Source organism: Salarias fasciatus, unplaced genomic scaffold, assembly GCF_902148845.1.
Source record: "Salarias fasciatus unplaced genomic scaffold, fSalaFa1.1, whole genome shotgun sequence".
Lineage (NCBI taxonomy): Eukaryota > Metazoa > Chordata > Actinopteri > Blenniiformes > Blenniidae > Salarias > Salarias fasciatus.
The window spans coordinates 280,684-300,463 of record NW_021941392.1 but is presented as its reverse complement, the minus strand read 5'-3'; the positions used below and the strand labels follow the sequence as shown (position 1 = coordinate 300,463).

Sequence of the window (19,780 nt, the reverse complement as noted above, 5' to 3'; positions counted from 1 at the left end):
ATTTTCTAATGTCCGATGCTTCTGCGGCTCCTGAACGCGGCACGTGATGACGTGTGCGCTCTGATATCCCAGCATCCCTCTGTGCTCCGTCCTCTTTCCTCCTGCAGCCATGTCGAAGAGAGGTATGAATTCTTCCACAATCCTGCTCCATCCACTAGTTCAGCAACTCTCTACGGGCCTCAACCCGCTGTGGGATTTAGAACAACGTCTTTACATCATGTTCCGGAGACGAGTTTGAGTTTTTGTGAATAAGATGAAGACAGAATTGGGAGTATTTGTGCTGGAGCTAGCTTGCTGGAGCTAGCTTGTTAGCCATGTTAGAAACTTCAAAACGAACGGAGTCCCGAGAGCGGTACCGAGACCAAAACCGCGTCCGGGTCTGGCGAAGAGTTTGTGGTTAGCGAAGTGGACCGGGAGCCCCGTGGTTGACCGAAGGGTCCCGCTAAATAGAGCCGGTTTACTGCGAGCTAGCCACGGCGCTAAAATGTGAACGGAGGCGTGTGACACTGAATTAACTCTTTACAACCAGCACATTTGGCTTCAGTGTCATTATGCAGCGTAAAGTACGCGCATATGACTTTTTTGTAATGGTTACTTACAGATACATATGTACTTAAGTGTGTGTGTAGAATTAAAGCAATATAAGAGCGTCCTGGATAGCATAAATTGTTGCACGTTGTGACAGCGGAAACCAGAAAACTCCGCTTTCTTTGGCGTAGAGAAGTCATCAAAACTCTTGTTTTTATTAAGTTATTTTGTGTATTTTGTCCCAGGCAGGTATATTCAGAAGCATCTCATTATCGATAGTGTTGTGTTGAAAATAAAAATAAGTGTGATGATCCTTGTTGTTGGAAATGTTTAAGGCTCCAGGTAAATTTGATGTGGAAAATAACAAGCATGGCTTTTGGTCACGGAGGTTGCAAACCCTGAACTAGAGACTTGATTGGTTAATACTTGGGAGGGATTGAAGTTTTAAGCAGGAAGTTTTCCTCTTTAGTTTTTCAGGGTATTATTTTGCGTTGGCAGCAGACTCACCTGTTCTTCACCTCGTGATTTAAAACTGGTTCTTTGTAACTGTTGAGTTTGGATTCCTTAGTACCTGTGAATAAAGGCCATTTATTTGAAAAAAAAAGTATCACAAGTGATCCGTTTGAGGAATCAGTGGAGTATGGCGTGTTGGGTGATTGTTTCTCTTTGACGCTGGGACTGCTGCTGGTTTATCAGTGTTTGAGAGAAAAATGTTTATTTACTTTTTTTAAATTATTGTTCATGACCACATGCAGTTGTGCAATCAAGTTTTCACTCATTGAACAAATTTTAAACAGATGGCACTGAAAAAAGCTTTATTTCTCGTCTAAATCGCCGCGTTGTTTCTCCTCCGGCAGGACGTGGTGGTTCGTCTGGAGCCAAGTTCCGCATCTCGCTGGGTCTCCCGGTGGGAGCGGTCATCAACTGCGCTGACAACACAGGTACGCAGCTCCTTCAACGTTCACGCCGTCCACTGTTAACTGTCTTCAGGAGGAAACCAATATCTGTGTGCAGGGCCGGAATAGACGCTGTGCACTGTCCCATCATGTGAACTGTGTGGTTGTGTAAAACATAGAATGGATTCTGAACGTTAAGATTTTAAACCTAAAACCAAGCAAGGCGGTTTTGCAGTTCAGGTGTCTTTGTTCTCTGTTAACCTGAGACGGCTGTAGTCGTGGCTGCTGTCAGCCGTCCTCCTTCCTAAAGCACTCGCTGCGTCCACTCAGTGACTCTGTGAGCCGTCAGTGAAGGGAACAGAGAGTTCATCACTGTGGGTGAGACGGCAGCCTGGAAACTGTGGCCGACTGATCTCAATCAGGGATGAGACACTGGAACCTCGGCGGAGTCCACGTTCCTCTGACCCGCCTCTCCGCTTCCTCCTCCAGGTGCCAAGAATCTGTACATCATCTCCGTGAAGGGCATCAAGGGTCGCCTGAACCGGCTGCCCGCTGCAGGAGTGGGTGACATGGTGATGGCCACGGTGAAGAAAGGCAAGCCGGAGCTCAGGAAGAAGGGTGAGAGCGAACAGTCCACCTGTCTGCAGGGTCAAACTCTCATGATCGACAGTCTTCCTGTTGCTCCTTCACTGTCAGTCATTTCAAGGTTTCATGTGGCCTCAGTGCATTAATGAATCAGATCTGTGTGTTTAGTACTTTCGTGTTTTTATTGGAACACATTAGATTTAGATTCAAACACGACTCCTGCAGCGGAGCAAAGATTGAACTTATTTTTGTCCAGTTTTAGTCGTGCTGAGGTCTGATAGAAAGTTGTAATATTCTCCAAAATGAGTTGAGCTGCTGAAAATGTAGTGACGTCTGCGACTTCAGGCTCACCGAATAAATACAAGAACACGCAGCCAGCTGAATGGCATCTAAAACAAACACAACCACCGGTTTTAGAAGACTTGACCGCAAGCAAAGTGTATTTTATTTATCACAGTTTGAACAGTTCTAATGGTGAGCTGGAAGCAGAAAATGTCTTTTACTTCATGAGCACCGAATCAAACCATAGCTCCCTGAGGCCTCGTTTACACGATCTCAAGTGAAAAACTGAAGTTTTGTAGTATTTTCGTTGTTTTTCTGCCTTTGAGTCTGAAACGTCATGTAAACGGGACCGAGATGTCTCGTAAAGAGAAGTCGGTGTGTGTGTGTGTGTGTGTGTGTGTGCGTGTCGGGCCCGCTGTCGCTGATCCGGTCCTCCCTCCTCTCTGCAGTTCATCCTGCGGTGGTGATACGGCAGCGGAAGTCGTATCGACGAAAAGACGGCGTGTTTTTATACTTTGAAGACAACGCAGGAGTCATCGTCAACAACAAAGGAGAAATGAAAGGTGGGTCTTCATTACAGGAGCAGAATGAGATGTTTGTGAGTCAGTGTGGCTGTTCCTATTCTGTCTGTCCTGAAATTAGTTCAGAGACAGCTCTGGGTGTGTGTGTTGGTGTGTGTGGTCCTCCTTCCTAAAGCACTCGCTGTGTCCACTCAGTGACTCTGTGAGCCGTCAGTGAAGGGAACAGAGAGATCATCACTGTGGGTGAGACGGCAGCCAAACCGTGGCTGACTGATCTCAATCAGGGATGAGACACTCTTAACCTTTGACCTTGCAGCTAACCTGACTACTGTGTGGTGTGTGTGTGTGTGCGCGCAGGGTCAGCCATCACTGGACCCGTGGCTAAAGAGTGCGCCGACCTGTGGCCCAGGATCGCTTCCAACGCCGGCAGCATCGCCTGAGCTCCACTTTGTTTTCAATAAAAACTGTTAATCGAGCTGCAGTGTCGTGCTTTCATTGGGAATGTGGAACAGAGGGAGCTCCACCAGGAGCAAGATCCGAGTCCTGCAAGGTGTGCAGCTCCACTAACGTCTGAACCAGGGAACATCACGGCGTCTAGAGAGAAGTTATCTGACCGACCTGTGGCAGATTCCTCAACGGGAACCTTAAAAATCGGCATCTGGACTTAATCTGTTGTCAATTACATGATAGAACTGTCCTGTGCTCCTTCAGACCTGACATAGTTTAAAGATAGTGCTGAAAATACTTAGAAATAGGAATGTTGTATTGCCTGTTGCTATGGCAACAAGGCATTTCAAGAATTTCATTTAAACCTATTCTACCTAATTCATTGACAATTTTTGAGTTTAAATCATTCAGATGAATGTAAAACCATGTTTATATAGTGTTTCTGAATGAAAATACTAAAGTTTCATGGTATATTGGACGTCCGTGCTCGGACCCACTGAAAACGCTCGTCATTCACTCTACGGCCGCAGAAAACGGTTGTTATGCACATCGACAGAACGACTCGGGTTGAGTTTGAGGATCAGCAACAGCTTTATTTCACAGCTTAGACATGGAGCTCCTCATCTCTAAAACAGGAAGTGGAGATACAGCATGGAGAACAGCATTTATACCAGCAAACGTATGAACCTGAGGAAGCCTTCGACACGGTAGGAATATACGGCGACCGAGTATACACTTTTAGACAAAACTAAGTCAACCTTGAAATGTTGGGACCATCACGTTCACAGTTTCTGATCACAAGGTAGACACCGTCAAATAAAGGCAGATATCTAATCTAATCTTGCGTAGAAATTGGAAAAAGAAGGTCATGGTGGAGCAGTGGGTAGCACTCTGTCACCGGTTCACTGAGGACCAGGAAGGAAACTCAGCTGGAACCGAGATAAAGTTTATGTACAGCTTTAAATGTGCCGATCTCATGAGGGGTCGTCTCTGCTTCAGTGAGTGTATAAACGTCTGAGTTTTCCTCTTTTCGTCACATGCATAGTGTCATAGGTTCTTCCTGGTTTCCCAGCACCACCCAGGACATGATTTTTGCAGTAGCAGGTGACTCCTGATCGTCACCTCTAATGTGACAACCTGAACCTGATAGGACTGTTTCAAAGACTCAAGACGTCTACACCCCATCTGAAGATTACTTCAAATCATTTCCCCCTAGTGGCTCCCTGAGGCTTTCATGAAGTTATTAAACATTTTAGATGATTTACACATCAGCCACTTTCAAAAGGACTGTCTTCCCCTTCCTTGATGGTGCTCTGCTTGCTGCTTTGTCATTTGGGTTTCGATTCACCCTCATTCTGGACTTGCAGGCAGACCTTTGTTGCTCCAGGTCCTTAACAGTTTCTGTGTGTTTCAAACTGACTAACATCTCAGAGCTCAGAATAAAGTTTAGGAACCAGCAGATTTAACCAGAGTAAAACCAAAACCAGAATGTTTCAGTGTGAAACGTGTCCATTCAAACCAGACCAGGTGAACCGTTGCAGTATTTACACCAGTCCTGTAGAGGGGGAGAAAAACACCAGAAACAGAAGAAGACACACGAAAGTCCATCACTTGGGTTTATCTACATGGACCTTTGGTTGCTCCGTGTTGCGTTTCCAGGAGAGAAGAGCCTGGTTCTGTAGACGGTCCTGGTTCTGTAGACCACGACGGAGCCGGTTCTGTGTGGGTCGGTAGGCGAGTCGGATCCGGTGCTCTGAGAACTGACGGCGAGTTTGTGTTGTACCTGAGGAGCGGCCGGTTCACGGTATCACATCCAGCCGCGGCACGAACGCCCTGCCGCCTTTCCCCCGGGCGTCCCCGTCGCCGGGCGGCTCGGTGCCGGGGCTGGGCGTCACGCTGGGCAGGGGGCGCTGCTCGCAGCTGGCCTGAGGCTGGGTGTGCCACGTCCCGTCGCGGTAGGTGCAGAAACAGACCGTCCGCTCGTCGATGTTCACGCGCTCGCCCGCCGGGATCACCCGATTCCCCGCAAAGCAGTTGGGACCTGGAGGGAACAGAAAGACGTGGTGTTCCTCAAGGCTGGAGGCGTGACTGTGCAGCCTTGAGGTCGACGCCTCACATACAAAGTCAAGTTGACAGTTTAAATCATAGATTTCTTGCAGACGTTGGATAAACTTGATGTAAGTAATCCCAGGGCAGCTGACCGGTCCTGATGCCAGCGCTCGCCCGTGTCCCTTGACTTCCTGCTGCTTCCTCCCACCGTCATCCACAGTATCGAGCAGATGTGGCGTCAACTGAGCAGCAGCTGGATTAACCACGGATTAAGACTGCATCACTGAGGTAGTGCTCCTTTACACTAACTACAGTCCTCACTCCACCACTTTCTAATGAAATCCGACATTTGGATGTTGGATGGAACTTCCGGAGGATATTTTCAGGCAGTCTTCCTGACGAACACGGAGGACAGGATGTCAACAGTCTGCCTTCTACATCGGCCCGCCCCTCCTTCACAGATGGAGGTTCCTTCTAGTTGGCAGCCGCCTGTGAAACAATTACCGACCGCAGCCAGCGGGAGCACAGGAAGTGCAGTTCATCTGAAGCCAGATCCCGCCGCGGCCCATAATGCACAGCTGACGTGAGCGAAAAACAGAAGGTGACGCAACCCACGGCGCCATCTGTCCCGCTGTCTGTCCAGCAGAGGGGCGGCAAAAATAGAAGAGACAAGTATGCCATCAAACGGCGAGCGACAGCCGAGCGGGAGGCGGAGGGCGCGCTAGCATGCTAGCATGGGAGCGAGCGCGGATTATAGAGAATCAATTAAAGTCTTTACTGAGGGGCAGCTTTCGCTTTATTATTCAATGCATAACGTTAACACACACACACACACACACACATACAATTTAATGCCAATGAGAGTGAATGCACGGAGCATGTATGACATAACAAGGATATCCCTGTAAGCCGCAGTGTGTGTGTGTGTGTGTGTGTGTGTGTGTGTGTGTGTGTGTTCTCGTATTTCTATCCTTGTTGGGGCCAAATGTCCCCACAAGGATAGCAAAACGTGGAACGACGTGCCTTGTGGGGACCTTTTTCCGGTCCTAAGTAGGAGAAACAGTGTTTTCTTGACCATGTTGTTGTTACTGAAAAAAGTAAAAGTGCAAAAACATTTCTTTAGGGTTAGGCTTTGTTGTGGTGTGGGTTAGGGTTAGGGTAAGGGTCAGGGTTAGGGGCTAGACATGAATGGGAGTCAATGGAAGGTCCCCACAAGGATAGAAATACAAGACTGTGTGTGTGTGTGTGTGTGTGTGTGTGTGTGATGTAACCAGGATGAACACACCCGCTCCTTCTCACAGAGGTCAGGAGGTTGTGTGTTCAGTCGATGACCGGAGCAGGTTTGGTGTGAGAAAAGAATAAAACCAGTGAACGGTTCAATTTCGATCTGCTCGATTTGACTTCTTTTTGTGTTACTGAAGTTTTCTTGGCGATGCTGCCACATTTAAAACAGATTTGAACATTTAATCTCCAGGTGATGATACATTTTGCTGATTCAGGATCGGATCGTCCTACTCAGAGACGCATGCTTCCTGTTTTCGGGTGTTTCAGAGGTGCGAAGCTGTCGCAAAACACCTGGTGGTGGTGGTGGTGGAGGTGGGGGGGGGGGGGAGTCTGGTGACGACGGGGCCTTACCGCTCTTGCAGATGGGGCAGCAGTGGTTGGGTTCGTAGGTGGGGTTGACGCAGTGGGGGGCCGGACAGTCGGAGATGCTGCAGTACACCTCTCTGTTGGCCTCGCAGCGACAGCGCTCGCACCGGGACAGCTGGAACACACACCCGGCGTGAGCCCGACCCGCACACACACACACATGAGCCAGCACTGCACGCGCACGACAGTCCGGCAGTCCAAACAAAGAAAATAATCCAATATTGCATGCATGAAAGGGTTAAATGTTCTGATGAGCAGCGGCAGTGAAGCTGCTCCTGTTCTTCCACTAAAAAAGTTACTTTTCAAGTTTCTTCACGACAGGAAGTTACTTCTGAGCAATGCTCAAAGAGTGCACAGCTGGATTCACAACATCTGGACTCACAACAGCTGGATTCACACAGAAACTGGACACAAAACAGCTGGATGCTCAACATCTGGACTCACGGCAGCTGGAATCACAGTATCTGGACAGAAAACATCTGGACTCACAACATCTGGAATCGCAACAGGTGGTTCCACAATAACACAGCTGGATCCACAGCTCCATCACAGCTGGTCCAGTTTCTGGGAGCTGTAGTGACTCCAGATGTGCAGTGACTCCAGATGTGCAGTGACTCCAGATGTGCAGTGCTCAGGCGCGTGCATGTGCAGGTGAAGTCCTCCGCTCACCCTGAACTCCTCCAGCAGGCGGTACGTCTTCCCTCCGTAGACACACACCCGGGCCATCGCCTCGCACACCGGGCAGCACGCCCTGTACCTGATGCGCGTGCACCGCGGGTGTATGCGCGGACACTTGGGTCGGACGCACACCGGGCCGTCCACGGTGCACGTGCACGGACACGCCGAGGGGCTCGGGTAGTAGAGCTCTCCGATGCCGTACACGAAGCCGTGGTCGTCGAGGCACCACTTGCCCCGGTAGTCCCCGAACTCGTAGTCCGGGTCGCTTTTGGAGGAGGAGAACTCCGCGGCCGCCGGGGCCACCGGGGCCACCGGGGCCACCGGGGCCCGGAGCAGCAGCAGCAGCAGCGGCAGCGGCAGCGGCAGCATGCTGGACCCGGAGTGGAGCGGGAGCTGCCGCTCCTCCACCCTCCACCCTGTCTGTGTGTGTGTGTGTGTGTGTGTGTGTGTCAGGAGCGCCGGGAACGCCCACCGGAGCGCGCCAGTCACGGATAGTAGCGCGCACAACACATTCAAGAATCACCACTTTAATTCACCCCTGTGTGCGCGCGCATATTTATTCCGAGCCTTCTCATATGAATGTGGTGTTTATCAGTTTTTGACTCTTTACGCAAAATTCCAAGAGAAAACGAGGTTTTTTTTTTTTCAATTTATATTCTTCTGACATCTAGACAGATCGATGAATAGATTTTTGAGTGTATCATTAGAATGCCTCTGACTTTTAGCTTAATTAACTTTAAAGTGTTATAGTAAAAGGGGAATTAAAAAAAAGTCATTGCTGTTACAGTAAAATCAATAATTGTTTTATGCTTAGAAAAGTATTTGTTTTGCAGTTGAAATCATTTGGAGTCACAAAGCTGAATGATGCCCAGTAAAAAAATAAACAAATAAACAGAATAGACTCTGTTACTACTGGAAGGGTAATGATACTTTTAAAGGAGATTAAAGCAGAATAATAAACGGACTGACTAAAATGTGTCGCATTAAAAACAGGACACTGTCGCAAACAGATTAACTGTGAAATGGAGCCTCTTTTTACACATTTTCTCTTCATACTGTAAAGGACATGTTTATGCTCTGTGCTTTTATTTAGTTGATGCAGGAAGTTGATCAGATCCGGTGAATTTACAGTGAAGAAACTTCACAGGAAAAGCAGACAGAGCTCTCAGACCTGCTCCTGGGTGAAGTCGCGTCTTGAGCCAGGAGACATAAGAGGGGGGACCCAAAAGTTACCGGACTGATTGTATTAATAAAAAAATACAATGAAGTTCCGACTTTGGCCGCTAGATGTCGCTACAGGATAACCTCATGCATAACTGTGCCAGGTTTGGTCTTCCCCCGTGATGCGGTCAGCTGACAGTCATTGTTTATGTTGACAGAGTGACACCCCGCTCTTTGATTTTTCAAGATGGCGGATATCCACGGATATGCGCTCTGTCAAAACATTTTGTTTTTTATTGGGAAAACCAGCGGCAGAAACACTCACCATGTTGCAGACATTCTTTAAGAAGGATTCTTAGGGTGTCTGAGTAGTTTGGGCGCTTTAAGAGTAATCAGATTACATCAGGAAGACCAGGCACGCAGAGGACAACAATCCACTTCCAGAACAGAGGAAAACGTCACAAAAACTGAAGCAGACGTCCTGGTAGATCCACGCAGGACTTTTGATGACATTGCAGAACTGATGGGAGTATTGTAGAGATCCAGACTGATCATCCTCAGGCGGTTATTAGAAGCAGTGAGACGAAGGCACCCGGAAATGGCCTCATCATAGCAGACAGCAGACCACAGGACGCCACTTTACGCACAGAAATAGCACCAAATGTTGTGCGTAAAGCATATTTTTGGACTAAAACCGCGACCAGCCAGCCTCCCCACCGCCATATTCACCTGATCTGGCCCCAGGCGACAGCTTTTTGTTGTCAAAGATGAAACTGGAGCGGCAGCGGAAAGGTAAGACAGGCATACAGGCGGGGAGGGAAAATCGAAGTTCTATCTAATCGGCACAGTTACGCACGGTCATGGCGACTCTTCTGAACAGTGAAAATCTCGGGTGCAGCGTTGTATTCAAGCCAAAGGAGAGGATTTTGAAGGTGACAGTTTCAAATAATTGCGAAGATTAAAAAGTTATAAGTACAGTCCGGGAACTTTTGGGTCCACCCTCGTATACCCCTTTCCCACTGCAACTAGCGGGTCAACCCGTGTCTGCGACCCGCTAACTATCGCCTTTTTAGATGCCTTTCCCACCGCCTGGAGACGCGCGTCTCACCTCCTGCTGGTGAGCCACGTCGCTGCGTTTTCCCGCACTGATGGTGTCCCATGTTGATGACATCATCAGAGCGACGGAGCAAAATGAAAGTAAACAATGCAGCAGAAAACAGTCCCTGTTACCTGTCGACGAATCTCCTGTTCCCCACGGATCAGGGGAAGCTCTCTGGTCTCGCTATCTTGCCAATGCTGGGTCATGTTGACAAAGGAAATCTCACGCTGTGTCCAGAAACAACAACTAGCGCGCTAACGTAGTCGCGCTGCGTCGACGTCATCATGTAAGTTCCCGGATGTGTCCCTCCCAATAAAAGCCGGTAGAAAGCTGACCCGGGAATTTACCGGGTCGATTGCAGGGTGAACGACCCGGGTCAAAATCCAGGTCAAACCTTTTCCCACTGCCATGACTTAGCGGGTTTAAACTGGTTTTTTGGCCGGTGGGAAAGGGGTAATACAGTAACTGTGCTGTTTCAGGAGGTGACATGTCTGGGTTTGTCTGTATCGGCACAGATAAAACACAGCAAATCCACCAACGGATCAAAATATCTGTTCAGCCTGATTTTAATGGAAATGAGAGCTGCCACGAGCACAGGAAGAAACCCTGCAGAACCAGGTTCAGAGGAGGAAAACCCTGCAGAACCAGGGTCAGAGGAGGAAAACCCTGCAGAACCAGGGTCAGAGGTGGAAACCCTGCAGAACTTGGGGTCAGGGGCAACGGAGCAGCAGAGAGTGAAGATGAAGTCTAAACCTGTTTCATAAATAGCATTAAAGAATTTTTTTGTTGTTTTTATATTTTAATCTGATGTGGATTAAATTTGTCTTTATCGTTGAAAAGAGAAGTCGAGGTGTGGTCCAAATGTTCACTCGTCATTGTGTGTGTGTGTGTGTGTGTGTGTGTGTGTGTGTGTGTGTGTGTGTGTGTGTGTGTGCGTGTGTTACTATTGTGTTGGAAGTCTCTTTGTGTTGCAACATATCTAACATTCCTTTCATTCATGTGGGTAAGAATGATTCGGAGGGAGTGTCGCAGAGCTCAGTGCAGGTGGAAGAAGGACAAGCTGCATTTCAAATTTTAAAAGAATGCTGGCACAGCTATCAGAACACCGTTAAAGGCGCGAAGACAGAGTACTTGTCAAACATTATTATGGAGAACGGCCATGACCCACGTGTGCTGTACAGAACCATAGACTCTGTTTTAACGCCATACAGGCTGTGTGCTCAGATCCATCCTCTGAAACCTGAGAGCTTCCTTCAGTATTTCATTGATAAGGCTGTTTCCACCAGGGCCCTGATTTCTGGAGTCCCTGTTAACTTGTGACGAGGGCTGGGCACGTTAACGCGTTACTGCTTCCTTAACGCCGACAAATATTTTCATCAGGCGTTAACGCCCCCGACGCCCCCCCTCCCCACACACACACATTGCGCTCCAGCTGACCATCAAAGAAGCACACAGCAGCAGCACTTTCTGCGATGAAACACGGTCCATTCCTCATTATTTGCCATAATGAACTCAGCCGAATTATCAGAAAAATCACGAGGAAAATGCTGGTATGAGGCACAAACTGAAATAAGGAGCGCAAATTTGACGACAATGAAAGTGAAACTTAAATCGCGTCTTTAACCGGCAGAACGCTTCCGCCCGCTGGGCAGTCTTCAGGTTCTGAAAACACGCAAAATCAAGTAAATTTCCCTTCAACACACCATCTGGCTTAATGAGGCACAATTCGGCGTGACTGACTTTATCCTGTCTTCTCGGTATTAGGGTGAGAGATAGAATGAAGTTTGAGGTTTTTCATCTGCTCTGCTCTTGCTGGTGTGTGTGTGTGTGTGTGTGTGTGTGTGTGTGTGTGTGTGTGTGTGTGTGTGTGTGTGTGTCTGCTGGGGGGGTCGGGGGTGGCAATCTTGGTAAAGACTTGGTATTTTAAGCTATTAAATATATTTGATGAATTGTACAATTTTTATTGTAAAAATATACTTCTTGCAAAATTCTGGCAAAAAAAAAAAAAATCCTGTCCCCAGCTGGGGGCAGGATGATCATTACAGCGTACTTTTGAATTCATTTATTGCATTTTGCGCATAAAGCGATTAATCGCAATTGATCGCAGAAAAATTATGCGATGAATCGCGATTAAAAAATTTAATCGTTGCCCAGCACTACTTGTGACCAATAGATGTTGAAAAACAGACTGAAACTTGGAGTCGTTCGAGCGAACATTTGTTATCTACAGTTACAGTAAATTTATAAGTTTAAAGTCTTTTGTGATTCTTATTTTAACACCTGCTGTTACCAGCATGTGTTGACACAGAAATCCATCACACGTTAACATGGGAACTAAAACACCAGCCGGGCAGTCCGCTGATATTCTAACATGGAGCTCTTTGAACAACTCGATGTTGCGTAATTAGCTGCCATCTCGCTTCTCCAGTTTTATTTCTTTTGACTGTCCTGCTTCCCATTTACCGCGCATCAAGGACCATATATATGAGACACGGAGCAGATTATTGATCGGTGTAGACGACCTTGTGCAATTGGATCCGAAAGACAATCCGCTCCGAGTGAAGCGGATCCAGTCAGGTGTTCATATGACACATTTACAATTCGCTTCACCTCACAATCTGATTGTACGGAGGATTTTTGGGCCCATGTAAATGTGGCCATTGATGCTGTTCATCACTAAGATTCCCTCTCAGTCTCCTCCTGAAGCATCCTACTGAAATGATTTCACCAAAAGTCCTTGATTTGCTCCAAGAACGCTCTCACAACTTTCTCATAACTTCTGTTACAATGTGATAAACCAAAAAATAAATTCACCAAAGAGGACAAAGCAGATTCTACTTAATATTTTCTCAAATACACTTTCCCAATCTATCTCTGACACACAAGTTGAAAAAAAAAAACCAGTAGAGGAGTTTCAATAAATCCTCTTGTACATTATTTAGAGGCTTCTGGACGTAGTTGTTTCTGGTTCTGAAGGCATTTGTAGTTGGACTGAAGAATTCAGAGCCACGGACAAATTGCTGTCATGAGAAAATTGAGAAGGCACACTGAGTTTTGATTGGTGGATCTAAAGAACTGAATGTTACTCAGCATCAAGGAAATGTGAATACTTTAAATTTCAACATGTTGACAACAACAAATTGCCTTTTATTTTGCAACTTTGTTTCTTTGTCCAATGAGAGCTTCCAAATGGGACAAAAAAGCAAAAGACCTCTGAATGAAGAGAAGCCCAGCCAACAATTAGTATTCACAATGTGGTCTTTATTCATGGACTCTGCAGATCATCAAGATTTAATCTCTTCAACCACAGAAAACCATTCATAGAAAAGCTACACAAGTCTGAAAAACCAATATTGCTCCTGTGAACAGATACAAAGAAAATTTTGGACTAACACTGAGGACAATATTGAGCGATGCTCCATCCATTAAATAACTTAAATACTCAGAATTCCTTTTTAAACACTGTTAGAATAGAATAAATAAGAATGCTGTGTGACAGATAAATACATATGTTTCATATTCATCGTGACTGAATAAATAACTTCAAACTCATGAAGTTTGATTCAGAAGTAACAGAAAACCAAAACAAAAAATAAACAAACAGAAAAACAATTTCAATGTGGATCTGGTTCAAGGGTCCAGGATTGAAAGTTTGTTGGGAACAAGAGTCTGTGAGAGTTTTTACTGTTGAGCTTCTTCCCTCAGTGTTCCTGGTTCTAAAGGTTCTGACAGATGGTAAACATCAGGAGTCCCAGCAGCAAGTGGATCAGCCCTGCACTGACACAGCTGACACCAGCAGTTGTTGCACTGACAGTGGACAGCGTGGCAGAGGGTGGAGAAGTTGTAGAAGATCCACCAGAGCCCGAGGATCCCGATCCTGATCCACTGCCTGAACCTGAGGTAGAAGCTGTAGTGTTACCAGATCCACCAGAACCAGATGATCCTGATCCTGATCCACTGCCTGAACCTGATGTTGAAGCTGTGGTGCTACCAGATCCACCAGAACCAGATGAGCCACTGTTTGTCAGGGGTGGAGAAGTTGTTGAAGGTGCAGCAGACCCACCAGATCCACCAGAACCTGGTCCTGATCCACTTCCTGAACCTGATGTTGAAGCTGTGGTGCTACCAGATCCACCAGAACCAGATGATCCTGACCCTGATCCACTTCCTGAACCCGATGTTGAAGCTGTAGTGCTACCAGATCCACCAGAGCCTGATGATCCTGATCCTGATCCACTGCCTGAACCTGATGTTGAAGCTGTGGTGCTACCAGATCCACCAGAGCCTGATGATCCTGATCCTGATCCACTGCCTGAACCTGATGTTGAAGCTGTAGTGCTACCAGATCCACCAGAGCCTGATGATCCTGATCCTGATCCACTGCCTGAACCTGAGGTAGAGGATGTAGGGCTCCCAGCGCCACTCGAACCAGATGATCCACTGTTTGTAATGGGTGGGGAAGTTGTTGAAGGTGCAGCAGATCCACCAGAACTTGATGAACCTGATCCTGATCCACTTCCTGAACCTGATGTTGAAACTGTAGTGCTACCAGATCCACCAGAACCTGATGATCCTGATCCTGATCCACTGCCTGAACCTGATGTTGAAGCTGTGGTGCTACCAGATCCACCAGAGCCTGATGATCCTGATCCTGATCCACTGCCTGAACCTGATGTTGAAGCTGTGGTGCTACCAGATCCACCAGAGCCTGATGATCCTGATCCTGATCCACTGCCTGAACCTGATGTTGAAGCTGTAGTGCTACCAGATCCACCAGAGCCTGATGATCCTGATCCTGATCCACTGCCTGAACCTGATGTTGAAGCTGTGGTGCTACCAGATCCACCAGAGCCTGATGATCCTGATCCTGATCCACTGCCTGAACCTGATGTTGAAGCTGTAGTGCTACCAGATCCACCAGAGCCTGATGATCCTGATCCTGATCCACTGCCTGAACCTGATGTTGAAGCTGTGGTGCTACCAGATCCACCAGAGCCTGATGATCCTGATCCTGATCCACTGCCTGAACCTGATGTTGAAGCTGTAGTGCTACCAGATCCACCAGAACCAGATGATCCACTGCTTGTAACGGGTGCAGCAGTTGTTGGGGCAGCAGTAGTTGTTGGGACAGCAGTGGTTGTTGGGGCAGCAGTGGTGGTTGGGGCAGCAGTTGTTGTTGGGGCAGCAGTGGTTGTTGGGGCAGCAGTTGTTGTTGGGGCAGCAGTGGTTGTTGGGGCAGCAGTGGTTGTTGGGGCAGCAGTGGTTGGGGCAGCAGTGGTTGTTGGGGCAGCAGTGGTTGTTGGGGCAGCAGTAGTTGTTGGGGCAGCAGTGGTTGTTGGGGCAGCAGTCGTTGTTGGGGCAGCAGTGGTTGTTGGGGCAGCAGTCGTTGTTGGGGCAGCAGTGGTTGTTGGGGCAGCAGTGGTTGTTGGGGCAGCAGTAGTTGTTGGGGCAGCAGTGGTTGTTGGGGCAGCAGTCGTTGTTGGGGCAGCAGTGGTTGTTGGGGCAGCAGTGGTTGTTGGGGCAGCAGTGGTTGGGGCAGCAGTGGTTGTTGGGGCAGCAGTGGTTGTTGGGGCAGCAGTAGTTGTTGGGGCAGCAGTGGTTGTTGGGGCAGCAGTGGTTGGGGCAGCAGTGGTTGTTGGGGCAGCAGTGGTTGGGGCAGCAGTGGTTGTTGGGGCAGCAGTGGTTGGGGCAGCAGTGGTTGTTGGGGCAGCAGTGGTTGGGGCAGGGGTTGTTAGCGTGCCATCATTACATCGGTTTCCTTGACAACAGAGGGGTCCACTGGTGATTGTGCCAAAACTTTGCAGTAATGGAAACGTCGCCAGATCTGAAGCAGCTTCACAAATACTTTGAGATATACAACCAAACAGTGGAGAATTCCCAGAACTGGTCGTGACTGTGGAAGAAAATCAAAATTCTTCTTCAGTGAAAATATCTCAGAGAACTAATTCCAACAGTTCTCACATGATGCTCATTTAATGTAGAACCTGAGCTTGTTCAGATGAGTTTCATTATGATATGGTTAAAAAACTTTGTGTTCCTGAGCAATTGTAAATCGCTGCACTTCCACAGCAAGTTTTTTTTATCCAATGTCACAAATAAATATTTTAATGATAATGTTAAAACTCACCAGCTCCCTGAAAGCATCGATCCTCCACTCCTTCACATCTTGATATACTCTGGCATTCAGGTTGACCAGGGAAACAGGTGAAACACTGTCCACCGTTCTCTGATTGAGGAGTCGGTGCTGAAACATTAAAGAACAAGTTTTATTAAAAGATCAGAGAACATTTAATTGTCACATCAGTATTTGTTTCGTTATATCAAATTACTTTGTGTGTCTCCTTCAGAAGACAGACGAGGCTTCAACAGTACTCACCAGGAAGAGTTTCTCCATTACAGTCATCAGTGTCACAACATCTGGCAGCTGCCAGAACACTTCCAGCTGCAGCATCTGCTGAAAATGTTCGATTTCCAGTGGTTGGACAAACAGAGGACGCTGCACAGCCTTTGAAGATTGTCTCAGTTGAAGATGAAGATCCAATTGGGGTAACTACAGAGTGAAAAATCACTTTGTTATAGTTGATGAACAGCTGACAGAACGCTGCAGTAAATGTATTTCACTGAGGAAGAATAGAGATGAAGAACAGTTTACCTTGAATATTGGCTGTTACACACATGGTCTCTGAGGCGCAGGTCAATAAGGGTGATGATGAACACTCCTCATCTGTGCAGGTTTGACATTGAAGTGCTTGAGCTGAAGAGAAAAACAGGAAAGATTAATGACATCCCCACACACACACTTTTAGTATTTTTTAGAATTTTTGTCTTCATCCAGCTACTTCAATGAGCTCAGATAATCCACTGAAGTGAATAAAAGCAGTTACCTGTTGTGGAGAACGCCCAGAGGAGAGTCAGAGTAAGAATCAGCTTCATCATGATGAGGAGTTTCGTCCTGTCGGTCACTTTTCCTGGACGATGAATGCAGCTGGTAAAGTCCAGGCTGTATTTATACCCCTTCACTGTGAGCACACCCAGAAAAAAAGACAATACGTTAGAGAAGAAGGGACTCCAAGCGTCTCCTTCTAAACACGCCCTTTCTTGTATTTACGTACTGTTAGTGACAGCGGCCTCACCACACCCTGATTGTTCTCAATTCACTTCCAGACACCTTTTATCTCTCTACGTCAATGACTGTTAACACATGTCGAACTGATTATTCATTGCTTTTAAAACACAATACAGGGAAGGAAATCTAGAAATTTGAGGAAAAAATATAAAAAGAAAAACCACATACATATACATTTTTTTAATATAACAGAATACTTTAATAGAAGCAGAAATCGACATGACAACGCCAGGAATTTATTCACATATTTATATATACCAAGTCAGTCAATACTCGGTAGATTTCCAGTTCAAATTGAAGGAATGCAGCTTAAAGTGGCTAAAACAAGTAATTCTTCACTACACTGTCAGAAAAAAGGGTATGAGCTGCTAATATTTGAAAGTTGCTTTGCAGAAAAAATACTAAAGAAAATGAAAAGCTACATAAAAAAGATATAAACCATCCAGTGAAACATGTTCAAAAACAGCAAAAGAAGAAGACAAAGAAGTCAGAAATGATAACAGAAAAGTAAAGTAGCTGAAAGACAATTTCAAAACGATGGAGAAAAACAAAAAGCTAAAAGTGAATACAAATAACTAAAAAAACAAAAACAAAAAAAAACATTCAATCAACAGCTGAAAGAGGCTACAAACTGCTACGAACCGCCAAAAGTTCTGTAAGGTTCTGGATCTTTCTCTGAACATGGTAATGCTCATTGTTAAACTTCTAGAACATCATGTTTCTAAATAAATAAACTGTATTTTGTGTTTAACTGTCAGATTTTTTTTCAAGACACATGATTGTTGTACTTGAAGCATCATTGTAACATTTGGACAAACTTAAACAGGAATTTTCTCCCCACTGACAACATATACCTCGAGTCGACTTTAAAAAACAAGGAAACTTTTGACATAATTTATTCATGTTGAACAAACAAGATTTTTCTTTGTTTAATTTTTTTTTTCCATGAAGAAAAACATTTTTTTAAGAAATGGTTTTTACTTTGATACCAGATATGTTTGTATGAAGATATTAACTTGAATTTTAGTAGTCGATTCACTACAGTTAAAAAACGACTTCTCAGATTTTTTTTTTCTCGATTCAAGAATGTAAAAAGATACAATAAAGTTGTGGAATAAAAACCACAGAAGACATAAAATACTCACATTTGATAAATATCAAAATCTTTCATCAAATTTTTCACTTGTTGCTCAAAATGATCATTTTTCTTCAGAATTTTTAAAACCTTTTGTCCGAAAAAAAATTGTAGAAATTGTCACCCAGACCCAGAAACAACATGGAAATTGTCATTTTGAAGCCATCCAGCTTTTCTTTTCACCTTTTCTCTTTCAAAAAATGACTAAATTCTATTTTCTGTATCATTATTGGACGTGTTTTCAAATCAGATGATTATAGTTTGTAAAGACTTGGTGTAATTTTTGGATGAACTGTAATGAGAGGAATATTCTCAGTAGAGTAAAAAAGGGCGAGGTTGTGACGAATTCCTGCTGGTGCTGTTTTTATTTCAGTGAAATGAAAATTTAACTCGACACATTTTGTGCGTCACACAAACCACCTGTCAGCCTGTCAGTATTTACGTCTTTATCATCGCTGCCTTTATTGTCTTTAAGCTCGCTCTGTCTCAGAATCAGTCAAAACAGGTTCTCAAGGTTTGGAAAGGAATCTGTGTCTGTTGATGGCTCCAGATGGGATTTCTGAGAATTTTCTATCCGTGTTGTTTTCTTCTTTCATTGGTCTTTCAACATTTGATGTTTTCTTTCTTCTCAAAATTGTAACTTTTTCATCGAATTTCAACTTTTCTCCACAATATTTTCTTCTTTTGTCTGACTTGTTTTAGTGATCTAACAATTTGTTCCCGTGAATCATTAGATTTTACATGACTTTGAATTACACACACTTTTCACAACAATAGCTTTAATTGCTATTGTACTTTACACATTCAAAAAAAAACCCCAAAACGCTCATGGTCGTCAGAATTTTCTTTGTTTGCTTCACAAGGCGAGTTCCAAACAGATTCCATTTGACTGAATCACTGCTTCTTCTATGTGTCTGCATCAATGTGAGCGTAATGAAAGAAACAGAGCTGCTAACTTTAGCTTGAGACACGTAAATGTCTTCTTGTTACGTGTTTCTGGCAGTGACTCAACGTCTTGATCGTACTTGTTGGCATTTCATGAACTTCCTCACTGATCGGCAGCTCTTTGTTGTTTGCAGATGATACTGTGGTGATTGTTCTGCTGTCAGCTCAACTTGACCCAAAAACCACGAGAACAGAGTGTCCTGGATTTGAGGGGTCTCTGGTGATTCTCCTGCTTTTCCAGTGTTCCAGTGTAAAAGTCTCTGAGGGGAGGAAGTGTGGTGCCAGTCCCTCACTCTGCTGAGTTCTCCATGCACTGCAAGTATTTTGATTCAGTCTTTCTCTATCTATACCCCCTATTTTCAGCTTTGTCTGACTGATTGCTTTATATTTTCTATAAAATCCTTGTTTTTGTTTTTCACTTATGAAATAATTTTTTTTTAATCAAACTATAATTTTTTTTATTTAGCCCTGAAGTAATTAGGTCCAAAAGTTGATATCACTTCTTACCAGTTACTAAAATACTTCGGACATCGGTAAATAATACACATTTCATGAGATCACAGACTTTATATAGGTCACTGAGGTCTATTATTTATTTATTTATTTATTTATTTAAGAGAAAACGGTAACAATGCATATTCATGAATGTTTAAATAAATGTAAATATGCCAGATCAGG

The 19,780-nt window shown here is 45.3% G+C and overlaps 2 protein-coding genes and 1 long non-coding RNA gene across 3 annotated transcripts; 1 reads left to right on the top strand and 2 right to left on the bottom strand.

The window, feature by feature from the left end:
- Positions 1-32: 32 nt before the first annotated feature.
- Positions 33-3,288, top strand: rpl23 (ribosomal protein L23). Its single transcript, XM_030087634.1, has 5 exons — positions 33-122; positions 1,386-1,469; positions 1,914-2,042; positions 2,741-2,854; positions 3,170-3,288. The coding sequence occupies exons 1-5, from the start codon at positions 110-112 to the stop codon at positions 3,250-3,252; spliced, it is 423 nt and encodes a 140-aa protein (XP_029943494.1). The 5' UTR covers positions 33-109; the 3' UTR covers positions 3,253-3,288.
- Positions 3,030-19,304, bottom strand: LOC115385567 (uncharacterized). Its single transcript, XR_003931147.1, has 3 exons — positions 19,289-19,304; positions 17,651-17,656; positions 3,030-3,108 (listed from the first exon to the last, which is right to left on the bottom strand). It is a non-coding gene; the product is annotated as an uncharacterized LOC115385567 (long non-coding RNA).
- Positions 4,721-8,005, bottom strand: LOC115385563 (von Willebrand factor C domain-containing protein 2-like). Its single transcript, XM_030087631.1, has 3 exons — positions 7,628-8,005; positions 6,944-7,073; positions 4,721-5,300 (listed from the first exon to the last, which is right to left on the bottom strand). The coding sequence occupies exons 1-3, from the start codon at positions 8,003-8,005 to the stop codon at positions 5,059-5,061; spliced, it is 750 nt and encodes a 249-aa protein (XP_029943491.1). The 3' UTR covers positions 4,721-5,058.
- Positions 19,305-19,780: the final 476 nt, after the last annotated feature.